Genomic DNA, 25,474 nt, shown 5'->3' with positions numbered 1-25,474 from the left:
ATACAAGAACTGGGGTACAGGCCAGAGGTGTGGGGGGTGAGAGGATCCACCAGAGACAGAGTGGGGAACAAAACGGGCAGATCTACCGAAATACACAGCTGAGGGGAAGCAGCGGACAAATCAGGAGAGGTCTACTGCGCCATGTGGGTCAGCTCCCTGGCCGGGGATGGAACTCGTGCTGCATTGGCTGCAGATACCTTCATAGATTGCATCTTAACCCTTTGCGCCACCAGGGAGGCCCATCTTTTACCATTTAAAAGCTCATCTTCAAGCAGTCTTGCGAAGCTGCAGCCTCTGCATTTCAATTGCTTCCCACATGGCGCGCAGACCAGCCTTCTGTAGCTCTGGCTCTGGTGAAGTGCTTCTGACTGTACCCAGTGCTTGTATAAATAAATAAATAAATCTTTAGCTCATCTTCAAATCAAGGCACTCGATTTAATTTTACCTTTACCTTGTAAAGATAACCAGAGCAATCAACGCCAATCATCACTTCACAAATGAGAAAACTGAGGCGTAACGCTTTCACAGCTAAAGGCAAATGGGAAGTTCTAAAGACTCGGTCTTCTGCTTTAAGTTAGCTACTGCAAGTCCACACGGAAAGGTCTGATTTCTGCCCCTGGCTCACCTGTGGGTAGAGTCAGAGCTTGAGGAACAACCTGGGTGGGTTCCAGTTCACAGGTGGCTGACTCCCGAAAACCTGAAGCAGGCCTAGATTTTGGGATCGTTCTTCAGACTATCTCTTAACATGTTTTTTAAATCTGCATAAGGCTTATTATGAATAAGTGGCTAAATTAAATCGCAGTTTGCACGACCCAAGCATGCCCTCGCCCTCGTCTGTCCCCAGGTGTTTCTGGTCTCCACGCTCGAGCTCCGGCCGCAGCCCCACTTCGGCCCTGGCCCTTTAAGTGAGCGCGCGAGGCCCCGCCCCCACGAGGCCCCGCCCCCAGGAGGCCCCGCCCCCGGCCCCCGCCCGGCTCAGAGTCCGCAGTCTTCGGCGCTTTCGGACGCGGCCCCGCCCTCCCCAGCTGTGCACCTCGGCCCAGCTGTGCGCGCACGTCGGGACTCCCAGCCATGTCCGCGGAGAGAGAGGCAGCGGAGGCCGCCACCGCGGTGGCAACGGCTGAGCCCGGGCGGGTGGAAGACGCCTCTGCGCCGCCCCCCAAAGCCGAGGCCGCCGCCGACGCGCCGCCGCCCCCGGCCTCCGGGGAGGCCGCCGCCCCCGCGTCGCCGCCGCTGCGCTGCCTGGTGCTCACCGGCTTCGGCGGCTACGACAAGGTGAAGCTGCAGAGCCGGCCGGCCGCGCCCCCGGCCCCCGGGCCCGGCCAGCTGACGCTGCGCGTCCGGGCCTGCGGGCTCAACTTCGCCGACCTGATGGCCCGGCAGGGGCTGTACGACCGGCTGCCGCCGCTGCCCATCACTCCGGGCATGGAGGGCGCGGGCGTCGTGATCGCCGTGGGCGAGGGGGTGGACGACCGCAAGGTGAGCGGGCCGCGCGGCCGGGCGGGGAGAGGCGCGGCCGGGCGGGGGCACCGGGTGGGCGGGCGGCGGGGGTGTGGCCGGGTCGGGGACTGGTACCGGCCCGGGCGGTCGGGCGCGGGCAGGAGCGCGTGTTCGGAGGCTCCTGGGGATCTGCGCTCGTGCTCGGGGGAGAGGGGCGGAGATGGAGTTGCCGGCGCCTCCGCAAACATGTTAATTGTCACCCTCGCCCCGCAGCGGCGGAGCGGACGGGCGGGGAACAATGAGGCGGCTGCGCGCATGCGCACACAAGCCCCCCGCCACCTGGCTGAGCCCGCACCTGTGCCCCCGCTCACCCAACACGCCGCGGGTAATGGTGGCGCCACGGCTGGTGCCCCTTACCCGCCGCCCTCGAGCGGTAGTCGAAGTTGGGCGGGGGCGCATGGCGGTGCCAGAGCCCTAGTCACATGCAGCCCCGTGGCCTGTGGGGGTGTGTGGCGGCCCCTCCCAGAGCAGGGCCGGCGAGGCACGCCCATCGCCGAGGAAGGGGCCTCCCCGCTCCCCGGCCCCCCTTACGTTGCGAGTCTGGTGTTTGGGTGGGGGAGGCGGGATTGGGTCTCTGGATCTTTGTCTTGGGCTCTCCCGTGACTGCAGTATCGCCTCCTCCTCCTGTGACTCAGCCAGCGGGCCCTGACCCAGGCCTGCCCTGGGGAATGTTCCGGCAGAACTGCCTCTGCCTTCCTGTCAGAAGACCCCTGCCCAGAAACCAGGATGGTGCCCACTGGGGCCCGGGTGGGGGTGTGGGGTGGGGGTGTGGCGTCGTGAACAGGTTGGCCCAGCTCTACCAGTCTGTTTCTCCTTTTGGTTATCATTAATCTTGGCCACAACCCCGGACACCCCAGAGTTCCAAATGACCAACTTTTGAGACCTGGGGTGAGGCCTTTGCCACTACGTCATTTGTTTAGGGGTTTCTTTTCAATTCAGGCCCCTGTCAGAGAGGCCTCTCAGACACAGGCTTGTTTTGCTGGACCTGCCAATCCCAGATCCCAGAGCTGGAATTCTTGGATTTCTTGTACATGCAAACAGCCCCTTCTTAAAGGGCTTGTCCCTGAATTTATCTCTGTTCCCTGACTTCTAAATAATCCCACTCTTGGGACGGTGCTAAGAGGAATTTTGTGTTCGGGTGGGCTGAGCAGGGAGTTACTGTAGTTCATGTTACTGCTGAAGGCCACCCACCTGACCTCCCTCCCCATACTTTCCGCTCAGTAAATACAGGATATCCTGTCCAGGGCACAAATCTGATGTAAGAGGCTGGATTCTGTGGGTAGGGCCTTCCCTCTCTCCCTAGCTCCCTCCTGATATCTGGGTTGGGGAGGGGTCATGGCCCTGCCCTGTGATGGGCTGGGGGGTGGGCATTTACTTGGGTAAGTGAACCATGTTCTGGGGCAAATCTGGGATGGGCCTTGACCTGAGCTGTGTTTTCCAACTCTCCTTGGTTGTTTCTGAGTCTGGTAGTCCTGAGTTCTGCGGTGGAGGGCTTCCATTCGCCAGACCTCATTTGAAGCCAGGGCCTTCAGGGAAAGATCCCAGCCTGCCCTCAGTCCTGGTCAGCAGAGTATAGGTGCGTGAGGACATGAAAAGTGTACCTGTGGGAGTCCCATCCCCTGTCCCTGTGCATCCCTAGTATTGTTAATATACAGAAATCCCATCATTCCTGGCAGGGAACAAGACTGACCCAGGTTGTCCTGGAGCAGCACCCACATCTCCCGCTCCATGTTCTTTATAGAGTGAGGAGAGGCCTTTTCTGTGCCCTCCCCTGTGGCTCCAGTTGCTAAGCTAGAGGAAAAGATTCTGTTTCCTTTGCCCCCTTTCTCTCCAAATAGGAGACTCATGAACTCAGAGTAGGGGAAAATGCCTTTTCCTGGTCGGTGGTGGGACTGGTGGCTCTACTGGTCCACCAGCCTTCCTTCCATCTCTGGGTGAGGGTGTTTTCTGGGTCCCCAGTGCTGGCTCAGTTTTCTTTCTTTTTAAAGATTTATGTATTTGTTTATTTATACAAGAACCAGGGTACAGGCCAGATTTGCGGGAGGGTGAGAGGACTCACCAGAGACAGAGCAGGGAACAGAACAGGCAGACTAATGAAATACACTGCTGAGGGGAGCAGCGGGTGAGACAGGAGAGGTCTGCTGCACCATGTGGGACCCTCGCCCGCCAGCCGGAATCAAACCAGTGCTGGAACCGGCACTGCAGAGGCTGTGGACAGCTTCACAGTGTGGCGCTGAACTGCCTGGGCCACCAGGGAAGGCCCCCCCATTTTTTTTAAAGATTTATTTATTTATGCATACAAGAACTAGGGTACAGGCCAGAGATGCGGGGGGGGGGGGGTGTGTGAGAGGATTCCCCAGAGACAGTGGGGAACAGAACAGGCAGATTGACCGAAGTACACTGCTGAGGGGAGCAGAGGGCGAGTCAGGAGAGGGGTGCTGGGCCATGTGGGTTGCCCCTTGGCCACCTGGGGATCGAACTCTTGCTGCAGAGGCTGCAGATTGCCTCACAGTGCAGTGCTTAACCCCTTGCGCCACCAGGGAGGCCCGCTGGCTCAATTTTCAAGAGGTGACTGTACCCAGCCCTAAAGGCTCAGGGACCTTTGTCTATGCTTTGGCATGGTGCTTACAACATACTGCCCTCTTCTTTCAGTTACTAGACCAGTGACTTCCCCTCCTTGTTAGTGTCATTATTATGATTACTATTATTACCTAACACTTCTAAGTTTTCACCATGTTCTAGGTATTGGGCTGAAAAATCACTGAATGATTGATTTTTCTGCCATTTCATCCTTGTAACTCCCCTATTTTACAAATAGAAAAACAAAGAGAGTCAAAAAGGTAAAGGGTCTCCCTGGTGGCGTAGGGGTTAATGCTCAGGGCGATCCCCAATGCGAGCTGAGTTCCATCCCAGGACAGGGAGTTAACCCACATATGGCGCAGCAGACCTCTCCTGACACCCACTGCTCCCCTCAGCAGTGTATTTCAGTCAATCTGCCTCTTCTGTTCCCTGCTCTTGTCTCTGGTGAATCCTCTCACCCCCCCCAACCCCCCACCCGCCCCCCCGCACCTCTGGCCTGCATCCCAGTTCTTCTACAAAATAAATATTAAAAAAAAAAAAAAGAGGTTAAGTAGGTTTTTTTGCTCAAGTTTACACCGCCAGTAAATAGTGGAGCCCATTTTTTTTTTTTTTTCCTTTTTGGAGCCTCTTTTTTTAAACTGAAGCAGTCTGCTTTCTTCAACAACACTTCATGCTGCCCTAACTGTAGGCTTCTTGCATTCAGGGATCTTACACAATAGTGAAGTATACATGCAAAATGGAGATAAGGGTGGTATCTGTCTCAAAAAGCTGGTGTAACAATTAATAGAGTTTCTGTGTATAAAGCGCTTGCAGTAGGACCTGACCCATTGCAAGCACTTAGTAAAGCTAGGTTGTTATTGTTTTGGATGATGTATTATTCTTATTGCTGTGACTACTGCTGCTTCTATAGCTGCTTCGTGGCCAGGGAGAGGGTCTTGTTATAGGTCATAAATCATTTGTGGGTTAATGAATAAATGAATGACACTCTTCTTCCATTCTTCAAGGTAGGGGACCGGGTGATGGTGTTGATCCGGTCGGGCATGTGGCAGGAGGAGGTGACTGTGCCCTCAGCCCAGACCTTCCTGATGCCGGAGGCCATGACCTTTGAGGAAGCTGCTGCCTTGCTGGTCAATTATGTCACAGCTTACATGGTCCTTTTTGACTTCGGCAACCTTCGGCCTGGCCACAGCGTCTTAGTACACATGGCTGCAGGTGACAGGCCCTTCCCTTTATCCCTCCTCCTTACCCCACCCAGATTTCCTTCCAGGCCCCTTCCCTGCAGCCTGTCTGGACTGTTGTCATGGCAACACCAGGCTGCCTAGGTCTGTGGCGCCAGAGGCCTCTGCAGTGTTGCCGTGGTAACATTCAGGCACCAGGTCCAGCCTGGTGTGCTAGCCATAGCAACGTGTCCTCACCCATCACCCTCCTCCCCAATTGCTCTTCCCCCCAACTCTCGATCATGGAAATTGGACATGGGATGAGGGGAGAAAGTCTCAAATGAGCCCAGACAAAATGAAGGCGATGGGCTGGGGCCTTGAGAGGCTGAAATGGCTGGGTGACTCCATACTCCCTACTCACCAGTGTCTTGCCGCAGGGGGTGTGGGAATGGCCGCTGTGCAGCTGTGCCGTACAGTGGAGAATGTGACGGTGTTCGGAACGGCCTCAGCCAGCAAGCATGAGGTGCTGAAGGAGAACGGGGTCACACACCCCATCGACTACCATACAACTGACTATGTGGATGAGATCAAGAAGATCTCCCCCAAAGGTAGGTCAGGGAAAGTGTAGGATGGTTCAGGGCTGAGAGGGGTTCTCCAGATCTGTGGAGCTTAATGCTGTTCTTGGATCCCCTGCTCTGTGACAGGAGTGGACATCGTCATGGACCCTCTGGGTGGCTCAGATACTGCCAAGGGCTACAACCTCCTCAAACCCATGGGCAAAGTAGTGACCTATGGTAAGTAAGCGGGGGAGGTATGGGGAGGGGAAGTTAGGGAAGCAGAGTAGGTCTAAGGGCTGGGACTTAGAGGCCCAGAACTTTTGAATGAAGAACTTTTGAACTTTTGGGCAGGGACTCAGGTGCTCTGCAAAGAGCATCAGGGTTGGGGTGGCACTGGAGAGGGCTGCCTCCTGGGTACCAGCTACTGTCATTCTCTTTCACAACTTTCCATGCAAATCATGTGTTCTCTCTGTGCTCCTGTGTGGGGAGTATTCCTGAGGCAAAATCAACCAGTCTGCCTTCTGTTCTACTCACCTGGCTTCTTGGGCAAGCAGAGTATGTAAAATCTGTTTGTTAAAAAAAAAAAATCTGTGTTTAATGTAAGAAATAAATAAAGGATAGAGCAATTTTGGAGTCAGTTGGAGTCAGTTTGGGCCTGGCAGCCAACAGCTGGGAGATTGTCCTCTCCCTCCCCGGTGCTGGTGTGGATAACTCTAGGGCCCGCAGGGGCAGACAAGCTTGGTGCAGACACCCAAGGATGTGGCCTTTCTCCTGTCCCACAGGAATGGCCAATCTGCTGACGGGCCCCAAGAGGAACCTCATGGCGCTGGCCCGTACGTGGTGGAATCAGTTCAGCGTGACAGCCTTGCAGCTGTTGCCAGCTAACCGCGCTGTGTGTGGCTTCCACTTGGGCTACCTGGAGGGCGAGGTGGAGCTGGTCAGTGGCGTGGTGGCCCGCCTCCTGACTCTCTATAACCAGGGCCACATCAAACCCCACATTGACTCCGTGTGGCCCTTCGAGAAGGTGAGTGTGATGACTCCATGGGGGGACCTGAAGACTGGGGTCCTGGGGGGACCTGAAGACCTTGAAGACTGGGGTCCCAGAGCAGGATTCCTAGGCAGAGGAGGGCTGGGCAGCACTGGGAGCAGTGTTTTTCTTCCTCTCCAGGTGGTGGATGCCATGAGGCAGATGCAGGAGAAGAAGAACGTGGGCAAAGTCCTCCTGGTGCCTGGGCCAGAGAAGGAGAACTAGGATGGGGCCTAGGAGACCTTTGGGACCTGGGGAGGGAGAAGCTGGGAAGCCGTGTGCTGGGGGCCACCAGACACTTGCATTTCATCCTCTATGGTGATGCTCTGCCCTCTCTCCCGCCCACCCCAAGGTCTCCGTGGTAATCACTCCCCTACCCTGTTCTTTCTCTTTAGTCAGGGCTGCCCCCTCTCCCCTTCCTGCCCTCTTAAGAGGTTGGGAAGTGACCACTTGGATGTCTGGGCCCTGCCAAGGGGACAGGGAGGGACAGAGGGAGGCCGCTGCTTCCTGCCCCCACCCTTTCCCCAGGCCTGCTGTGCTGCTTTTGTGCCAAGGTTAGCCAGTCCCTCCCCGTCCTGTTCTGTGTGCTTCCGCCTCTGCCCCATCTCCCCTCCTGCCCCTGCCCCACCACCTCCCCAAAGAATTGAAATGTCAGCTCAGGATGTGGGGCCAATCTGTGTGAGTCCTGCATGTGCCTGTCTTGCCCTAGTGTCCCTTCAACCCAGGTCGACCAGCACCCACCTCTGAACTCTTGTTGCCTCGTTGCATGGCCTCGTCTTCTATCCCCAACTTCTTAAGCACAATTGGGCTTCTTCCACCTCTGGATTTCCTGCCACTCTTAACCAAGGTTGCCTCTTACAGCAAGGGTGGGAATCAGACCTGCTCCCCTGAGGTCATGATTCTGTGGGAGGAACACAGACACCCCTCCCCTTCACTGAGTTCTCTGGATTTGTTCTCAGTGCCTTACCAGCGGAAAACCTGTGCTTGTGTATGTGGGGGTTCCCTGCCTCGTACCTCCTCCTCCACCTCTGTATGCCCCAGTGCCTTCCTTGTTCTGGTGGGGCTGGGGCTTTGCTGCTCCCCAGTCCCACAACACTGCCAAAATTCTGAGTGTGTGCCAATGGGTGGGGGCCAGCCCCTGGCCCTCTGGGGTCTGTGCCATGTCCTGTCTCTGGGGCTGTCATTTCTCTATGGGGTTGGAGAGAAAGAGGCTGGGGGAGCTTTCTCAGCCTTGCAGATAAGTGTGGCTTTTACCAACCAGAGCTATGAGAGGCAGTGCTGTCTGTTTTTGTTTTGGGACCAAAGTAAAACTCAAAGCACATTCCCCGTGTAGTCAAGGGAGGCCCACTGCCTTCTTAGAGCAGGAAGGTGGCTTTTCAAACTCAGCCCCAAACTTTGTTTACATGGGTGGGGAGATGGAGCAGGGCAGTAAGGGGGTGGGGTTGTTTAGGACCTGGGCTGCTGGAACCAAAGTGGAGGCTTCCTGGGGTAGGGGAGAGACTCCCTCTGCTCTTTGAGCTGGAATTAGGGAGAGGTATTGCCCCAGCAATTGCCAGTGGGAGGCAGGGGGAGGGGCACAACCTCTTCATTTTCTAAATGAGGCCTGAACAGCTGAGGTTTGATTTCTGCTTTTGTGTACCCCACCCCATTACCGGAGCTGCCTTTGTGTTTGTGTCAATAAAAAGCCAAACCCTGGGTCCTGCCTGTTACCTAAGTGTTGGGGAAGGTGAGCGCTCCTAAAAGGCCAGCGCTGATAGTGGAAGCTTAGGGTTTCTTCCCAACCCCCAGCCACCTTCCCTGCCCAGTTGTTTCCTTTCATGAAATGAAATGAGGAAGACGATCATGCCATGTGGGCACTTTTACTGTTCAGCATTTCACAACTCATAATCCCTGCTCACAGTCGACCAGCAAGATCTCCCTGGTACATGGGCACCCAACCGCAGCCCCTTGTGAGAAGCTCGGCAGGGGGGTGGGGGTGATGAGAAGGGCAACTTCTAGTCCGACTAGGTGAAGACCGCCAGGCCCCGCTGTCCTGGGGTCACTACGGCCAGGGCCTCCACCTCCCCACCCCCACGGGTGGGCTTCTGGAAGTGGATCTTCAGGATGTCGTGTAGCTCCGGGCCATCGAGGATGTCGGGAATGTTCAACACCAGCACAGACTGGGGCACTGACTGATTCCTCATCTGGAAAAGGAGCAGGGAGATGGGCCAAGGCTTTCGGGCATCAGGCTAGGAACAGAGGTCAGGGCAGGTGAGGACCATGGGAGCTCAGGAAGGGGCAGGAGGGGTGGAGAGGCTGGTTGGGAAGTTTGTGAGGCTTGGGGCTCTGATTCTTCCTTGGGAAAGTTTCTGGCAAAGTCAGGGTACCTGGTCCAGCCTCCATCCTCCCTCCCCCTTCCTACTTACCTCGGCCTTCTGGATCTTCCCACTCATGTAGGGAGAGACTCTCAGAGGGACCTGCTGCCCACCCAGTGGCACTGTGAACTGGCCAATCTGGCATAGGTGCTGGGCCACTGCAGGAACAGGGAGGGTGGACCTTTACCCTCAAGGGTTCTCCTCTCCTGTAGCTTGACGCATCTGTGCCTTGACCATTTTCCAAGCACTTACCTTTCTCTTCAGCGAAGCCCAGCATGACACCTCCTTGTAGCAGTTCCCGAGTCTCCACATCACCACCCCCATTCTTGGCCTTGCCAAAGAAGATCTCTAACTTGTCCAGCAGCTCCTCCTCACTCAGCTTAAGCCCCGCAGGAAACCCACTGACCAGCACTCTCTGGCCATCCATCTGGCTGGACACCTGGGGGAGACAAGAGGGAGTGGTCCTTGCACAGCCCCATACCCCTATGCCCAGGTGCATGGTACCCCATGTGCAATCCAGGACCTGGCACTCTCACCTCGATGGTGGTCACGACAGGCAGCTCCAAGGGCTGGACCTGCAACCGCAGCCGGCATTCTTCCATGTCAATCTTATACATCTTTTGTTGCAGCACCCTTTTAGCCACTGGGTGGGGGTGTAAGGGTCAGTGCTGGGAACCTTCCAGCCTCCCTCCTCAGGCTTCCCTGGGCTCACCTTGGGGATCATCAAAGGTCACCAGAGCAGAGCCTCCAGGCAGAGGATAACAGATCCTCAGGTTAGAAACTGAAGATTTCGGTGCTTCCCCACCCTGATGAGTGTGTCCCTGGAACACCAGGGGCACTTCAGGCATTGCGAATAGGATCTAGAGGTAAGGAAAGGGAGACTGAGGCAGTCTTCAAGGGTAGAAGAGCTCCCCACTCTTTCCCAGGAGGAAAGTGTCCCCAGTTTCCTGAGATTGGTGCTGAGAACCAAGAGTAGATACATTCATTGAAATGAGCTGCCTATGTGCGTGGCTGCGTGCAGGTCAAGCCTGCACTGACGCTTCACATACGAGATCTTAGTACCTTAACCTGCAAGGTAGGTAACTCCACAGATGAGTATAGGCAGGTTCAAGAGTTCAAGTATCACACTCAAGGTCTCGCAGCAAGGAATGGCACTCAGAAGTGAAACTACAAGCTGCCCCGTTGTTTCTACCAGACCATAACCCCTTTTCCAGCTTACCTTGTCTTGGGAGGAGTCCCTAAGTTTCATTCTCAGCTGCTGCAGCTCCTGCAACCTCATCTTTAGTCTGGTCTGCTCCTCCCGAAGGCTACTGAGGGTCTATTAGAGCAAGGGAGTACAAACAGACATTCCTCTCCCTTTCCAGAGAATGAATGAGCCCAGGGGAAGAGGTCCCCAATTCTCGATTCCCCAGACTAGACTTGATGTTCATTCCAAGAACAAGTCAATCCCTTTACTCTGCCCTGAGTTGGTCCTGGCCCGCTTGACTGAGGGCTTGACTGTCTCCATCTCAGCCATTCTCTGAAGGGCAGGTGTCTTTGCAGCAGCCATGCCTGGCTTATCATTGCAGACCTGGAGTTTAACAAACATTGAGCTACTGCTGCAAGGTGCTGGGCACTCACACAGGGCAGTGGAAGACAAAGCTCCAGCCCTCAGGTCTGGACAACTGTACTCAAAGTAGTGGCCGATCACATGACCCCGGGCAGTAGAGTGGAGGGACAGTCCGAGGGGATGCCAAGAGGAGTGGGGCTTAGAGCTGTCAGTCGTGACTATTAGTATTAGTCGTAACTATTAGTTAACATTTAGTACACACTTAACCATACACCAGGCACTGTACTAAGCCCTTTCTATGAATAATGTGACTCAATCCTCAAAAGAATCCTAGGAGATAAATACTCTCATCTTTGTTTTATAGATGAGAAAACCAAAGCTCAGAGAGGTTAAGTGACTGCCATTCAGCCCTAGGCAATCTGACTCCACGCTGCTCATCTGTGATTCACCGTAATCAAGCCTAGAGTGGGGGAGTAATTTTCCCCAGATTTCCCAACTTGTTCCTTGACTGCCACCCTTTCCTCTGTACCAAGAGGCCTTTCAGGATGGTGTGAATTGGAAGAGTCCAGAGAGAACTGACACCACGGGCAGGGAAATGATACAGGGATACGAATAAATGCACCTTTGTTTGTGGAATGGAGCAGACCTTAGCTAGCAGAGTTCACCCTGTAGCTGGGAAGCCTGATAAATAAGGTCAGCTCAGAGAAGTGAGCTCACTGGGAAGAGGGGTTTCCATGGTCATCTGTATCCCTGGTGTTGAGCAGAGTCCCTAGCACAAAACAGTAATTCAGCAACTGTGTTCGTTGAATGAATGAATTTATAAAGGTATGGGAATGTATTTCAGAGGGCACTGAAAATCAGTGTGAGTTCATTCTATATTAAGCAGAGGAAAACTAGGACTTGACCAAATTATGCTGGTTTATGAGCAGTGAGAAAGGTACCTATTTATATGTCTCTAAATCAGAGGTTGCAAACTTAGTGCCTTTAAGTGCCAGTGTGATGATATCAGTGAGTCAAGAGAGCCAGAGTAACACATTAAGGAATGGTGGGGACTCTGACAAACTGGAAAGGGCATAACCCTGCTGAAGTATCAAACTTCTCTCAGCTCTAACGAAGTTTTTTTCCATAAGAATGTGGTTCCAGTATCCTATATCTTCCCCGTTTAAAGGGAAATCTTTTTTTTTTTTTTAAGATTTATTTATTTATTTATACAAGCACTGGGTACAGTCAGAAGCGCAGGAGGGTGAGAGAATTCACCAGAGACAGAGCCGGGAGCAGAGCAGGGAGAAGGACCAAAGGACACTGCTGAGGGGAGCAGCGGGTGGCAGGAGAGGTCTGCGCGCCATGCGGGACCTTCCTACGGTGGTCGGGGAGCAGCCGGGGATTGAACTAGCACTGCAGAGGCTGCGGACAGCTTCGCAACCCAGTGCTCAACTGCTGCGCCACCAGGGAGGCCCAAGGGAAATTATTTTTATTTGAAATTTTATTTCAAATTTACAAATTTTATTTGTATATTTATTTGAAAAACATGGCTCACTTTGAAAAGTATATTAAAATGAAAAGTATATGAAAAGTGAAATACATTAGTAAGCTAGGTTTAGTCCTCAGTCTGTCTTCTAACTTCAGCTTGATCTAATTACACTTAATTGAAATTCTAATTGTCAGTGCTATTTAATAATTTAATACAAAATAAAAGCTTAGTAAATAGAATTTTTAGGGTCTCCCTGGTGGTGCAGGGGTTAAAATCTCAGTGCTATCAAGCTATTGCCAGCCACTGCGGCCTGAGTGCGATTCCTAGCCAGGGAGCTGACCCCCATGGTGCAGCAGACCTCTCCTGTCTTGCCCGCTGCTCCCCTCAGCAGTGTATTTCAGTAGATCCGCCTGTTCTGCTCCTCACTCTGTCTCTGGTGAATCCTCTCACCCCCGCAGCTCTAGCCTACACCCCAGTTCTTGTATGCATAAATAAACCATTTTAAAAAATAGAATTTTTAAAAGAATCTTTCATGCAGGAGAGTTTAGATTTGATATCAATAGGAAGTGAGGAGCTAGTGAAGTTTTCTAAAAGGGGAAGAGAGGTAATCGACATGGTATTTGAAAGAGATCAATCTGGCAATGATAGAACGGTGAACAGAGCAGTGGAAACCATGGAATGAGGAATACAAATCCTTACTCTGAGGTGGCTCTAATTCTCACTGAGTGAATGGAGTGGACCTGGGCCTCTGGCTATGGGCACCAAGGAGGGGTGTATTTTGTAAGGAAAAGCCTCCAGACTCTGTGACTCTGTGACTGTGTTAAAATAGAGAATGCAAGTTGGCAGATGTAGGTATGGAGGGTTTGGTACAATGCCACCTACCCAACAACCAAGGGAAGAGAGCAGGTGGTGATTGAGGGCCTGCTAAGTACCAGGCACAGCTGGGTGCCTTCTCATTGTGTCATATCACAATTGTCCTGTCTTCACCTCCCAACTGAACCTCCTCTCTTACAGGACTAAGGCTGGTTGTAGTTCCTTACTTGAATTCAACTACACAAGCTACATATTTACATGACATGATAACATGGTATCCAAATGCAAGCCAATGCCTCAACTGTGATCCACTCTACAGTGAGCTCAGGCTGATGTGACACTAAAATCTGGATATTCTGGGGGTTGATTTAAGGTTGATTTTGACCACATGCACCTTTCTGCCTTACTTCTCGAGTTTAGAACCTCACCACCCCTTAAGATCAAATCTCATGTCATCTATGTTCTCAAAGGAGAGTATTGGGAGGCAGTTTAGCATAATGGTCAAGAGCACAAACTCCAGAGCAAAACCTCCAGGCTCACATCCTCTAACAAACTGCAAATTAGTTAAAGTTCTGTGCCTTGACTTCCTCATCTGTAAAATGGACAGGAAGGCAATTTCCACACATTTATGAAATTTTGTCTGGAACAATAGTATTGGCATATAATAAGTGCTATATTAAATGTTTTCTAATAATCCCCTGTAGGGTAAGGAAAAAGTATCAGGTTTTTCTGCCCTCCCGCCATTAGGATAGATGAGGGAACCCTGTGGTCCTGAATGCATGCCTGATGGCGGGCACCTGAAGTGGGTACACCTGGGCTAAGAGACTGAGTTTATAAGGGCGGCGTCATGGGGACACCAGCAGAAGCCAAGAACGAACAGAAGCCGAGAGAAGAAGAATGGAAGCAGAGAGAAGGCCAGAGAGCCCAGATAGAGTGAGGATTTGCTGGGGGCTGGGAGGACTGCCAGCCTCCGGGCCCCCCAGCACTGCTGCCTGCCATATGCCTGGTAAATCTAAATAAAAGACCTGCAAAGCCACTGAGGACTCTGACTCCTCCTTTACCCGGTCTGCATGGGATCATAGAGATCCTGCTCCGTGTCCATTCCTGCCCCTACATCCCCATTTTATTTTATTTTTCTAAAGATTTATTTTATTTATGCATACAAGAACTGGGGTGTAGGCCGGAGGTACGTGGGCGAGAGGATTCACCAGAGACAGAGTGGGGAGCAGAACAGGCAGACTGACTGAAATACACTGCTGAGGGGAGCAGCGGTGTAGGGTAAGGAAAAAATGTCAGGCTTTTCTGCCCTCCCGCCATCAGGATAGATGATGGATCCTTGCAGTCTGAATGCCTGCCTGATGGTGGGCACCTGGAGTAGGGTGTGGGCATAGGTAGATGGGATTCACCTGGGCTAAGACTGTGCTTTTAAGGGCGGCATCACGGGGACACCAGTAGAAGTCAAAAGAGAAGCCGAGAAAGCAGCAGCAGAAGCTGAGGGAGAGAGAGAAGGTCGGAGAGCCCAGCGTGAAGACTTGCTGGGGGCTGGGATGTCTGCCAGCCTCCCGGCCCCCCAGCATCCCTGCCTGCCATATGCCTGGTAAATCTAAATAAAAGACCTGCAAAAACCACTGAGGACTCTGACTCCTTTACCCGGTCTGCTGGATCATAGAAAACCTGCACTATGGTAGTCCTGACCCTATAAGCGGGCAAGACAGGAGAGGTCTGCTGCACCATGTAGGTTAGCTCCAGGGCTGGGATTTCAACTCAGGCCAGTGTCTGTCCATAGCTCGATAATGTTGAGACTTTAACCCCTGCGCCACCAGGGAGGCCCTAATCCCCATTTTATAGGTGAGGAAACTGAAGTTCATTAAGGTTAACAAATGAACCAAGGTAAGTCAGACCCAAAACTGTTAAAGACACAAGGGGCGGGGACAGGACTTGCGAGGTAGAACTCTGGGTTAGAATAGCATGTGGTAATGGCTGAAATCAAAGCCAAGAGGATTGAAGAACTCTCTGAGGGACAGAGCCTTAAAAATGTGATTTTTGAGAATATGTAGTCAGGGGTCAGGAGAGACAAAAGCATGCAGAGAAGGAAAAGGAGGAGTGGTTAGAGATTAGCACTGCCAGAGTCAGGATTGTGTAGTGTCAGAGACACAAAGGAGAATGAAGCAAGCCAAAGAAAACAGGGGCTCCGGGAAGGCTACTTGCTCACTTGCTTATTCACTCACTCATGCAACAATTAGCTTTCGGGCTTCCCCCAGGAGCCAAGGCCCTGTTTTGGGCTCTGGAACTTACAGTGAGCAAAACAGACAAAGCTTTCTTGTGGGGTTTGTGGTCTACAAGCCAGACAATGAACAGGATAAGTGAAGTCTACAATGTTAATGCTGAGAGCTAAAGACAAAGCAGGGGAAGGCTGGGCATGTTAAAGTACAGCTTTAAGTCGAGGTGATCAAGGTAGGGCTTGCTGAGAGATATTTCATCATATACTTGCAAGGCATGAGCAAGCTGTGGGGTGGGGGGGGGCAGATCCGATGCAGAAGGAATAACAAATGCAAAGGCCCTGAGGTGGGAGCTTGTCAGGTGTACCTGAGCATGTGAGTATTTGCCGTTTGGGAGAAGGAGGGCAGGGAGAGTGGTTGGAGGTGAAGTTACACAGGAAACTGGGTCAGATCATGCAAGGTCTTTTATGCAAAGTGAGGTGGGGGGGTCAATTCAGGCTTAAATGTTTACAGGTTTACTTGACTGGGGTGAACAGACTGATGCAGGGAAGGAGCAGAAGCAGGAGACTACCTCGGAGGCTACTGCTTCATCCAGGTGAGTGATGTTGGTGGCTTGGTCCAGGTGGGAGCAGTGGAGTGCAAGGGGGAGTTAAGAGTCTAGATAGATTGAAGCTGTTGATGGATTAGTAATAAGGCGTGGAAGAAAGAAAGGGGCCTAGGATGACTCGAAGCCTTTTAACCTGAGCAGGTAGAGGAGAAAATTGCAATCTGCTGAGATGGGGAAGACTGTGAGAGGAAGGAATTTGGGGCAGAAAATTAGGGGTTTGTTTTGGATGTATTAGGTGTGAAGTGCCTGTTTGACATCCCAGTAGGGCTGCCTCTGCTGAGCTAGCATTCAGGGAACAGGCCCTGGCCAGGAATTAGCCAAATAGAGGAGATAGATAATGTCACAAAACTAAATGAGATCCGCAAGGGAGAGGGTGTAGACAGAGAAGAGACCAGGGGCTTTCTGGGGCATCCCACACTAAGAGGTCAAGAGGAACAAGGAAGAAGTAGCCAAGGAGAAGCAGGGGAGTGGCTAGTGAGATTCAGGGAGAGCAAGAGGGAGACCATATTTCAAGGTGGAGGAGCTAGTAGTGGTGCCAACACAGTGGCTAACAGGCCGGGTAAGAGGACTGAGAATGATCACTGAGACTGAGGCAGCAGAAAAAGTCCTATTTATCAAAGGAAATAGTCAGAAGTTCACATACAAGGATTATTATTATTTTTAAAATTTTTTTTTAATTTGTGCATACAAGAACTGGGATGAGGCCAGAGATGCGGGGGTTAAGAGGATTCACCAGAGACAAAGTGGGGAGCAGATTAGGCAGATCGACTGAATCACACGTGAGACAGGAGAGGTCTGCTGCACTATATGGGTCAGCTCCCTGGCCAGGGATGGAACTCATGCTGCATTGACTAGTGATAACTTGATAGCACTGAGACTTTAACCCCTTTAACTTCCTCCTGTCTACTGCAGTCCCCCCTTTCCTGACCCATGAACACTTTACTCATACTAAACGAACTTCTGTGAGAACTGGTCCCCCATTTAGCCTGTTGTCATTGACCCTAGCACCGGGCCTGGCATGTACCAGTCACTCAACAGAGAGCTGTTGGGTGAATGAGCCTCATCCCCTCTTCAGTTCCTTTATATTTTCCCTCCCTGATGCTACCGGACCTGTTACATACATGTGGGCTCCTCATTGGAAAATTTTCATTTGTCCCTAAAAGACCACATGCTCCAGAGTCAGCCTGCCTGGTTCCAAATCCACGTTCTGATTTGGCCCTGGCTGAGTCCCATTTTCTTATCTATAACAGAGCTTGACAGATAGCAAGTGACCCATGCAATACCTGTTTGTTGTTAATATTATCAACCTTTCAGAACCCCAGTTCCCAGGACAATCTTATTTCCCCCCCCCCACCACACTCCTACTATCTCTTTGCTAAAACTACTCCCCTAAGGATGTTTACATGTTAAAAAGGAAGAAAGAAATGTGGGTTCAGGAAACTTTTTAACTATATTTCAAAAAAAAAAAAAACACACCAAGTTCATTATTGAGACACAATAATAACATTTTGGTGTCTGTCTTTCCAGAGCTTTTTATGTGGCTTTATGCATTAATAAATATCCTTATGAATTAAAATCGTAAAGTTAAAATTTTAATTAGAGCAGGAGTTATACTTTATAATATAAACTTTTATATTTTGCTTTTTGAATTTATGAGTCATTTTCTTTGTTGTTAAATGTTCTTCATTAGTCCTTTAATTGCTACATAATATTTTATGTTTATTTAGCTAGTCTTCTATTTTGATCATGTCAATTGCTTTTTTTTTTCCTATTGTAAACAAGACTACAGTAATAATCCTCGTGGGCCTTCCTGGTGGCACAGGGGTTAAAGACAGCACTATCAAGCTTTCCCCAACGCCAACCACTGCAGCACTACTTTGAGCCAGAGCTGGCCAGGGAGCCTCCCACATGGCAGCAGACCTCTCCTGTCTTGCCTACTGCTCCCCTCAGCGGTGTATTTCAGTGTGTCTGCCTGTTCTGCTCCCCACTCTGTCTCTGGTAAATCCTCTCACCCCCTACACTTCTGGCCAGTTCTTGTATGCATAAATAATTTTTTTTTTTTAAAAGAAAAATCCTGAAAGTTTTGGGGTCACAGAACCCTTTGAATAGCTAATGAAACTGAATTCTCTCTCCGAAAAATGCACATTCACACAAGGAATTAATGGAGCTCCTGTGGTGCAGGTTATAAACCTGCCTTTGAGGCAATGACTAGGGAGCAACTCCGAAGGGGGGAGGAAATCCTAGCAGTTTGTCCCCAGAACGTCAGTAGGTCTGAGATGAGCAGGGAGAGACTTGTCCGTTAGACCTCAAGACACCAGCAGACACCCAGCCTCAAAGCAAGAGCGCTCCTCTGCAGCTCCCACCCCAAACACATTCCTCCTCACTTACGACTTCTTGGGCCATTGCCATGGGCCTGGGGTCCGGTTGGAAAGAGCCAAGGCTTCAGGGCTGGGCACAAAGTGGCAGGGTCCACCAAAACTAAACTACCTTCTGAGGCCTGTTGGTGTACACACTTCTGAGCCCCACCGTTCACAACCAGCTCTTTACTTGCACTTTCATTTCTGAGAACTCTGCCTTCAGTGTTCACACCCACCCTAGATGGTTTCCCCTCCCCTGGGAGGGGCCTTCATAGCTTTGAGGCCTCACGCAGGATAAGCTGTACTAGAAGCAATTGCAAAGTGAAAGCAGGCTCCTGTTGCCCTTCATTCTCAGTCTATCAAGCTCCGCACAAATCCATTAGTAGAATTTTGTCTGCTTTTGTTAATGGGTGTTTCCCAAACGCCTAGAATGATGCTGGGTTCAGGCAGACATTACGAGTTGCATGAGAAATAACATCAAAGCAGATAAAGCCCCTCCACCACTTGTTGGTAATTGTGTTAAGTGCCCAATACTGATTGCTTTACAGGTAATTGTGTTAAATGCCCAATGCTTTACAGGTTAACTATATGTGTGTGTATATACATATACATATATTTTTTAAAAGATTATTTTTTAAATTTAAATTTTATTTTATATAATTCTTACATCTTTTTTCATCTTTGCACAATGTATGCATTTTCATTTTGGTTATATTCCCCATAAAATTGCACCCCTTTCCCCTTATTTTGACTCTAGTCCTTCCTTTCCCCGCCCCTCCCTCCCCCCACCCAGTGTGTCTCTGGTTTATAGTTGCTTGTTGATAAAAAGATTTATTTATGCACACAAGAGCTGGGGTACAGGCCAGAGATGCGGGAGGTGAGAGGATCACCAGAAACAGAGTGGGGAACAGAACAGGCAGATTGACAGAAATACACTGCTGAGGGGAGCAGTGGGCAAGACAGGAGAGGTCTGCCTTGCCATGTGGGTTTCTCTCTGGCAGGCGGTGATCGAACTCGTGCTGCAGATAACTTCACAGTGCTGTGCTTAATCCCTTTGCGCCACCAGGGAGGCCCTATATATATATTAAAGATTTATTTACTTACAAGAACTGCGGAACAGGCCAGAGGGTTGTACCCAGTGCATGTATAAACAAAACAAACAAACAAACAAACAAAAAAACAGGCAGGGGGTGAGAGGATTCACCAGAGACAGAGTGCGGAACAGAACAGGCAGACTGACTGAAATACATTGCTGAGGGGAGCAGCGAGTAAGACAGGAGAGGTCTGCTGCACCATGTGGGTAGCTCCCTGGCAGGCAGGTGATGGAACTCATGCTGCAGATAACTTCACAGTGCTGTGCTTAATCCCTTGCGCCATGAGGGAGGCCCCAACTCAATGCATTTTTAAGATTTTATTTATACATACAAGAATTGAGGTGTAGACCAGAAGTGTGGAGGGTAAGAGGATTCACCAGAGAAAGTGGGGAGCAGGACAGGTGAATCTACTGAAATACTCTGCTGAGGGGAGCAGCAGGCAAGACAGGAGAGGTCTGCTACACCATGTGGGTTAGCTCCCTGGATGGGGGCTGCAATTGTGCCTCAGAAACTGGTGATAGCTTGAAGTGCTGAGACTTTAACCCCTGCATCACCAGGGAGACCCAGGTTTACTCAATCTTTAAAACCCCAGGGAGGGGTCCTCCCCAGTGGCGCAGCGGTTGAGCGCTGGGTTGCGAAGCTGCCCGTGGCCTCTGCGGCGCTCGATCCCCGGCTGCTCCCCGGCCACCAGAGGAGGGTCCCACATGGCGCGCAGACCTCTCCTGCCGCCCGCTGCTCCCCTCAGCAGTGTACCTCGGTCCCTCTGCCTGTTCTGCTCCCCGCTCTGGCTCTGGTGAATTCTCTCACCCTCCCGCGCTTCTGACTGCACCCAGTGCATGTATAAACAAAACAAACAAATAAAAAAATAAACATGCCTCTTTAAAAAAAATAAATAAAACCCCAGGGAGTTGGTTCTTTTTCATTTTATAGAGGAGATCCTAAACTTCTGAAGCACAGCATAGAAATTTGCCAAAGGCCACACTGCTAGAAGTGAGGATGAGATAGGATGGCAAAAATTCAGATATTTAGTTGAAGGAACACTTATATTTAGTTCCACTTGTGACTAAATAGGTAAGCTACTTAACAGGAGCCTATCTCGGGCCTCCCCGGTGGTGCAGCGGTTGAGCGCTGAGTTGCAAAGCTGCCCACGGCCTCTGTAGCACCGGTTCGATCCCCGGCTGCTCCCTGGCCACCAGAGGAGGGTCCCGCTTGGTGTGCAGACCTCTCCTGCCGCCCACTGCTCCCCTCAGCAGTGTACTTTGGTCCTTCTGCCTGCTCTGCTCCCTGCTCTGGTTCTGGTGAATTCTCTCACCCTCCCGCGCTTCTGACTGTACCCAGTGCTTGTATAAACAAAACAAACAAATAGAACATGCCTCTATTAAAAAAAAAAACCAAAAAAACAGGAGCCTATCTCAATAGATACCCAATACGGAAATGTGAGAAGTTAAACATAAAAACATGAAGCATAGAATATGTTTTGTTTTTACCTAGTCCAGATTTTTTATTACCATGTCCCTTTCTCACTTTCCTCTCATCATCACAGGAGGAAGTGTGTGAAGTGCAAAGATTAGCAAATGGAATCCTGCTTCTGTCCAGAGCCTTCAGAATTGCTTTACTTTGGGGTCACAGGACCTTGAGTCTCCAATGAAAACTATGGACCACACTCCAGGAAAATGAGCTCCTGAGGTGGTTATAGAATTGTCTTTGGGGCAGTTAGGGATGCATTTTAATAGCCAGAGAGCTTACCTCAGTTAGCTATCCTGAGAGGCCAAATGCCTTTCCTGACAACAGTGGTGTCACAACTCAGGGCCCAAGCCCTCTGAATCACACCCCTCACCAGTCTGCTGCCTGTAGCTCTCTAGTGTAGTCCTCATCACTGACTTGACAGAAATCCTACTAACTCTTACTTGCAGGAGATGGGTCTCTGGTTTAACAAACCCCAGGTTAGGGGTTTGTAAGCCAAAACAACCAGTACCTGCTCAGAGGGGCCTTTGGCTGTCATAGTCAGGGATGGCAGGGAGTGGCTCAGGTCCTCAAGGTTGCAGGAGTTGAAGCCAGGAATGCCAACTAACCCTACACCAAAAAATGTCAGGAATAGCCCTTTTTGGCAAAGTTCATTAGATCACACTTTAGTACCTAGAGGGCAGCTGGGCCATGAAAGGGTTGTCAGGGTAAGACAGAAAGTCCACATCTCACAAAGGGAGATTTAGCATATATATTTCCCCACAGTCCTATACCCACCATCTATCATGAATGTTCTTTCCTAGTGTAATAATACAAGTAGCAGGCAGACACATTTTTTTTTTTTTTTTGTATTTGTAATGACCAAAGCAAAACATTTAAAATCGCAGCTTCTGGAAGAACCATTTGTTCTTGCCAGTCTTGTACCTAGAGAGGAAAAAAAGGACACCAATGAGGACAGGAACAACAAAATTCCCTTCATGGAAAATAGTGAAGCCATACCCCAACACCCACCATCTAAACCTACTTACCTCTCCTCAAATTTGACCTTGGCCTCTCGTCGGGCCTTGCGTTTAAGAGCAGGATCTCTGAAGACATCCTTGTTGACAACAGTTTTGTCCAAGGGGATATCCACAGAGTACCTGGGGCAATGACAGGGAGATAGGACCAGTCCACATGCCAGGACCTTCACATAGCCCCTAAGTACTCCTGGGACATTGGGGGGCACCAGGAGCAATCATCAAAAGCTATGCCAAAGTCCTGAGGATATTTTTCGAACCTTCAATTGTAATACCCATTTCCATAGATTCTAGCAATTGGAAACACAATTCATGCTTAATTTTCTATAACCATTGTTTCTAGGCAAGAAGTACCTCTTTATGACCACGGTTAACTGGCTAGCTTTCTGTTCAGACTCAGGCAGGGTCAATCTCATCACGACTGATGCAAAAATTGGGCAGCTATCCCTGGTGGCGTAGGGGTTAAGTTTCAGGACTGTCATGCTACTGCCATTGTGGCCTGAGTTTGATCCCTAGCCAGGGAGCTGATCCACAAATGGCACAGCAGATCTGTCCCGTCTCTCCCACTGCTCCCCTCAGCAGTGTATTTCAGTCAATCAGCCTGTTCTCCCCACTCTTGTCTCTGGTGAATCCTCTCACCCCCCCACCTACACCCCAGTTCTTCTATGCATAAATCTTAAAACAACAAACAAAAAACCCACACAACAAAAAAAAAAACACGAACACACAAACTGTCTCACCGCTTTCCAGAACCCGGAAACAGCTCTGCATCTTTACACACAATCCTAGTAGCAAATGTTAAGGGCTATGCTGCTGGGTTTTGGGTATTTTTGTTCAGGATTTTCCAATCTTGTATTTCCTTCTAAAACTGCTCTAGTACCAAGACTGTGTATGTACTGCACAATATTATGAAAGGCTAAAAGTGGCTCAGCAGCTGAGTGGAATTAGGGGAGACTTGCTTTCATTAATTTACCAACTATTCTTGGAAGCTTATAATAACTATCCTGGTGAGTGGAACTCTGGAAGGCGGCAGACTAGATACCGTGCCTATGTTTACTGTGGATGGAAAAAAGAGACTAAGATTCAGAGACCACAGCCACTTTGTAAGTGACAAACTGAAAATGATGTTCCTTCCTCATTGGAATGGCTGCAAGGCTGTCTCCTTATTCAACAGTGGAAAGAGGAAGAAAGAAGTACTTCCAGTCCCATTCTCAAAATGCTCACCTGGTGGGCATGAGGTGATTGTAGTTATACACTTTCACAAAAGACTTGATCTTTGACCTTTTGGCAATTTTCTTCTTGCCCATGGCAGCTGTCACTTTGCGGGGATAGCGATCAATTCCAGCCACCAGAGCGTGGCTGTAAGGGCGGTCTGCGGTGCCATCATCAATGTTCTGAATGAGCAAGAATTGTATTTGTTATTAACCAAGAGTCTCTCATACCTTGTGCAGATACAGATAGGGCACGTATAGAAATGATAGCCTCTTAAAAAATAAAAATACCCACCTTCCCTCCCCCACCCCCCGCTGCTCTGAGACCCACTATTATAAAAGAGAAAGCCACACAAACTAGACACTAGGTGCTCGCAGATGCCCCAAAAATAGTAAAATCAAGGGCATTACATAGTCCATCAAGAAAAATTCAGAAAGGTTCTTGTGGGGCAAGAGATTTTAGAAATATTAACAAATGTTAACATTTATGGAGTGTGCTTGATATATGCCAAGCATCGGTTGTCAGCATTTGACATTTGTAACTTCCTGCACAGGTGCACTGCTAGTAAGGGGCAGAGGCACGGTTCCAGAACTTCAGCCTCACTCCAGATTCTGACAGTAGGTAGATGGAGGAAAACAGGTGTAGCCTGGTGTCACCCAGTCAAAGCAGTGGTGCTATAATGTGAAAGACCATGGCGAGGTCAAGATACCACGAATCGTAAGGCGAAGGCAAATAGTGAAGGGCTGAAATGCTAAGCGACCATTTTGACTGGAAATAATCTCTTTTAGCAGAATCCCAGGCGCTGCACCTCCTACCTGCTTGATTCAGGTCAACTACCGAACCTCGCTGAACCTCAGCAGTGGAAGGGAATCCCCTTACGGTTACAGCCAGAATTGGATGACAACACGTAAGGCAGTAGACGAGGCACCAAGCAAACATTCAGTACACGCTGGATGCAACTTAAAGTCTCTTTGGTACCGGACGCGTACGTGATTGGTGCCCATTTCAAGGCACATTTGTTATTTTGCATATTCCTCTCCCTAAAGCCTTCCTGCATTCACCGCCCTCCCCCAATGCTCAGTGGCAAAAGCCCCCACACCAGGGGGCTTGCCAACCTTCTGAAACCCGCCCGATTCCCGAGACGCACGGGCGCAGAGGCTCTTGAGGCCGATACCTTCACAATGACCGCTTTGCGTCCGGAGTAGCGTCCGGCCAAGACCAGCACCACCTTCCCGGGTTTCATGAACTTGCCCATTTCTGCAGAGAAGAAGGAGAAAGGGCCGCTAAGAATCCGTAGGGCCAAAGCCCCGGGAGCCGACGCCTGACCGCAAGCCCAGAATCTGGGCGCGGAACTTCAGGCTGCGCTCACGGGCGTTTTAGTCCACGTCGCCCGCGGGACCCTGATCGCAGGACAGTGTCCACTCCGAAGCCGCCAGAGACCGAGGAACCGAAAGCACACGACGCACCCCTGGACTCGACGCCCAGGCCGCGGATGGCGATGGATTGGGAGACCCTGCCCAAGTCTACTTACCAGCAGCAACTACTCGGGCCTACAGCAAAAAGGAAAGACCAGCACTTCCGCTAACCTTTCACCCCGGGGAGCGGTGATGTCACTTCCGGCTCCGCCCCCGTAAGTCTCGCCAAGCTTCTCGTGTGCACTCAGCGTCTGTATTGAGGGCGGAAGAAGCTTAAGGGAGAAAGCAGGGCCTGGCAGCTCGTTTATTCAAATCAAACTTTATCAACAGCTCCCGCAGTAGACAAGCGTAGTTAATCCTGCCGCGCACGCGCGGGTGGAAGAGCTAGGGAGGCTTATTTGGCAGCGGTCTTTTCACACTGCGGCGCCGCTGCCTGCTTGGTGGTAGCAGCTCTCTTCGCTTACGCAAGGGGGGCGTGGGTAGGGGTTCAGTGTTAGTTTTCCGTTTCAGAAACAAAACTGGGAACAAAATAGTACATATGTTAGCGTCAGCAGTGTGTGCACGGGTGGCTAGCCCTAAGGAGGGAAAGACAAGTATTAACCAAACAAGGGCACGAGCCCCAGACATTGACATCGTAGACTAAAATGAACAGTTAAGGGCCGGCACAGAGGTTTACCTGTGCCAAACTGGTAAATGGTGGAGCTGGGACTCAGAATCAAAGCAGTTCAACTTTTGAGCCCATACTTTTACACCTGTTACTAAATTGAACACCTACTGTGTGCCAGGCACTTCTACATATTTTTTTTTAAAGATTTATTTATTTATACAAGAACTGGGGTACAGGCCAGATGCGTGGGAGGGTGAGAGGATTCACCAGAGACAGAATGGGAAGCAGAACAGTCAGGCTGACTGAAATACACTGCTGAGGGGCGGAGAGGTCTGCCCTCCATGTGGGACCCTCGCTGGCCGGCATGGAACCGGCGCTGCAGAGGCTGCAGACAGTTTCACAGCGCGGCGCTCAACCGCCTGCGCCACCAGGGGAGGCCCAACTTTTAAGTCGACAGGTTATTTAATTCACACAA

At 50.7% G+C, this 25,474-nt stretch overlaps 3 protein-coding genes across 3 annotated transcripts; 1 reads left to right on the top strand and 2 right to left on the bottom strand.

Annotated features, from left to right (window-relative positions):
* Positions 1-1,000: 1,000 nt before the first annotated feature.
* Positions 1,001-8,829, top strand: VAT1 (vesicle amine transport 1). The gene is made up of 6 exons (XM_037491559.2): positions 1,001-1,479; positions 5,085-5,292; positions 5,675-5,845; positions 5,942-6,031; positions 6,577-6,818; positions 6,963-8,829. Exons 1-6 carry the CDS (start codon positions 1,072-1,074, stop codon positions 7,044-7,046), a joined length of 1,203 nt encoding a protein of 400 aa, XP_037347456.1. The 5' UTR covers positions 1,001-1,071; the 3' UTR covers positions 7,047-8,829.
* Positions 8,617-18,415, bottom strand: IFI35 (interferon induced protein 35). The gene is made up of 7 exons (XM_037491569.2): positions 18,223-18,415; positions 10,395-10,493; positions 9,888-10,035; positions 9,712-9,818; positions 9,428-9,614; positions 9,227-9,333; positions 8,617-9,004 (listed from the first exon to the last, which is right to left on the bottom strand). Exons 1-7 carry the CDS (start codon positions 18,241-18,243, stop codon positions 8,825-8,827), a joined length of 849 nt encoding a protein of 282 aa, XP_037347466.1. The 5' UTR covers positions 18,244-18,415; the 3' UTR covers positions 8,617-8,824.
* Positions 18,416-21,509: 3,094 nt separating this feature from the next.
* On the bottom strand, positions 21,510-24,577 carry RPL27 (ribosomal protein L27). The gene is made up of 5 exons (XM_037491593.2): positions 24,509-24,577; positions 24,152-24,234; positions 22,990-23,159; positions 21,778-21,888; positions 21,510-21,673 (listed from the first exon to the last, which is right to left on the bottom strand). The coding sequence occupies exons 2-5, from the start codon at positions 24,230-24,232 to the stop codon at positions 21,625-21,627; spliced, it is 411 nt and encodes a 136-aa protein (XP_037347490.1). The 5' UTR covers positions 24,233-24,234; positions 24,509-24,577; the 3' UTR covers positions 21,510-21,624.
* Between the last annotated feature and the right edge of the window lie 897 nt (positions 24,578-25,474).

Source organism: Talpa occidentalis, unplaced genomic scaffold, assembly GCF_014898055.3.
Source record: "Talpa occidentalis isolate TD23 unplaced genomic scaffold, MPIMG_talOcc4v2.1 talOcc4.7, whole genome shotgun sequence".
In the NCBI taxonomy this organism is placed as follows: Eukaryota; Metazoa; Chordata; class Mammalia; order Eulipotyphla; family Talpidae; genus Talpa; species Talpa occidentalis.
The sequence above is the reverse complement of the archived record's forward strand: the minus strand, read 5'-3'. Positions and strand labels throughout refer to the sequence as shown.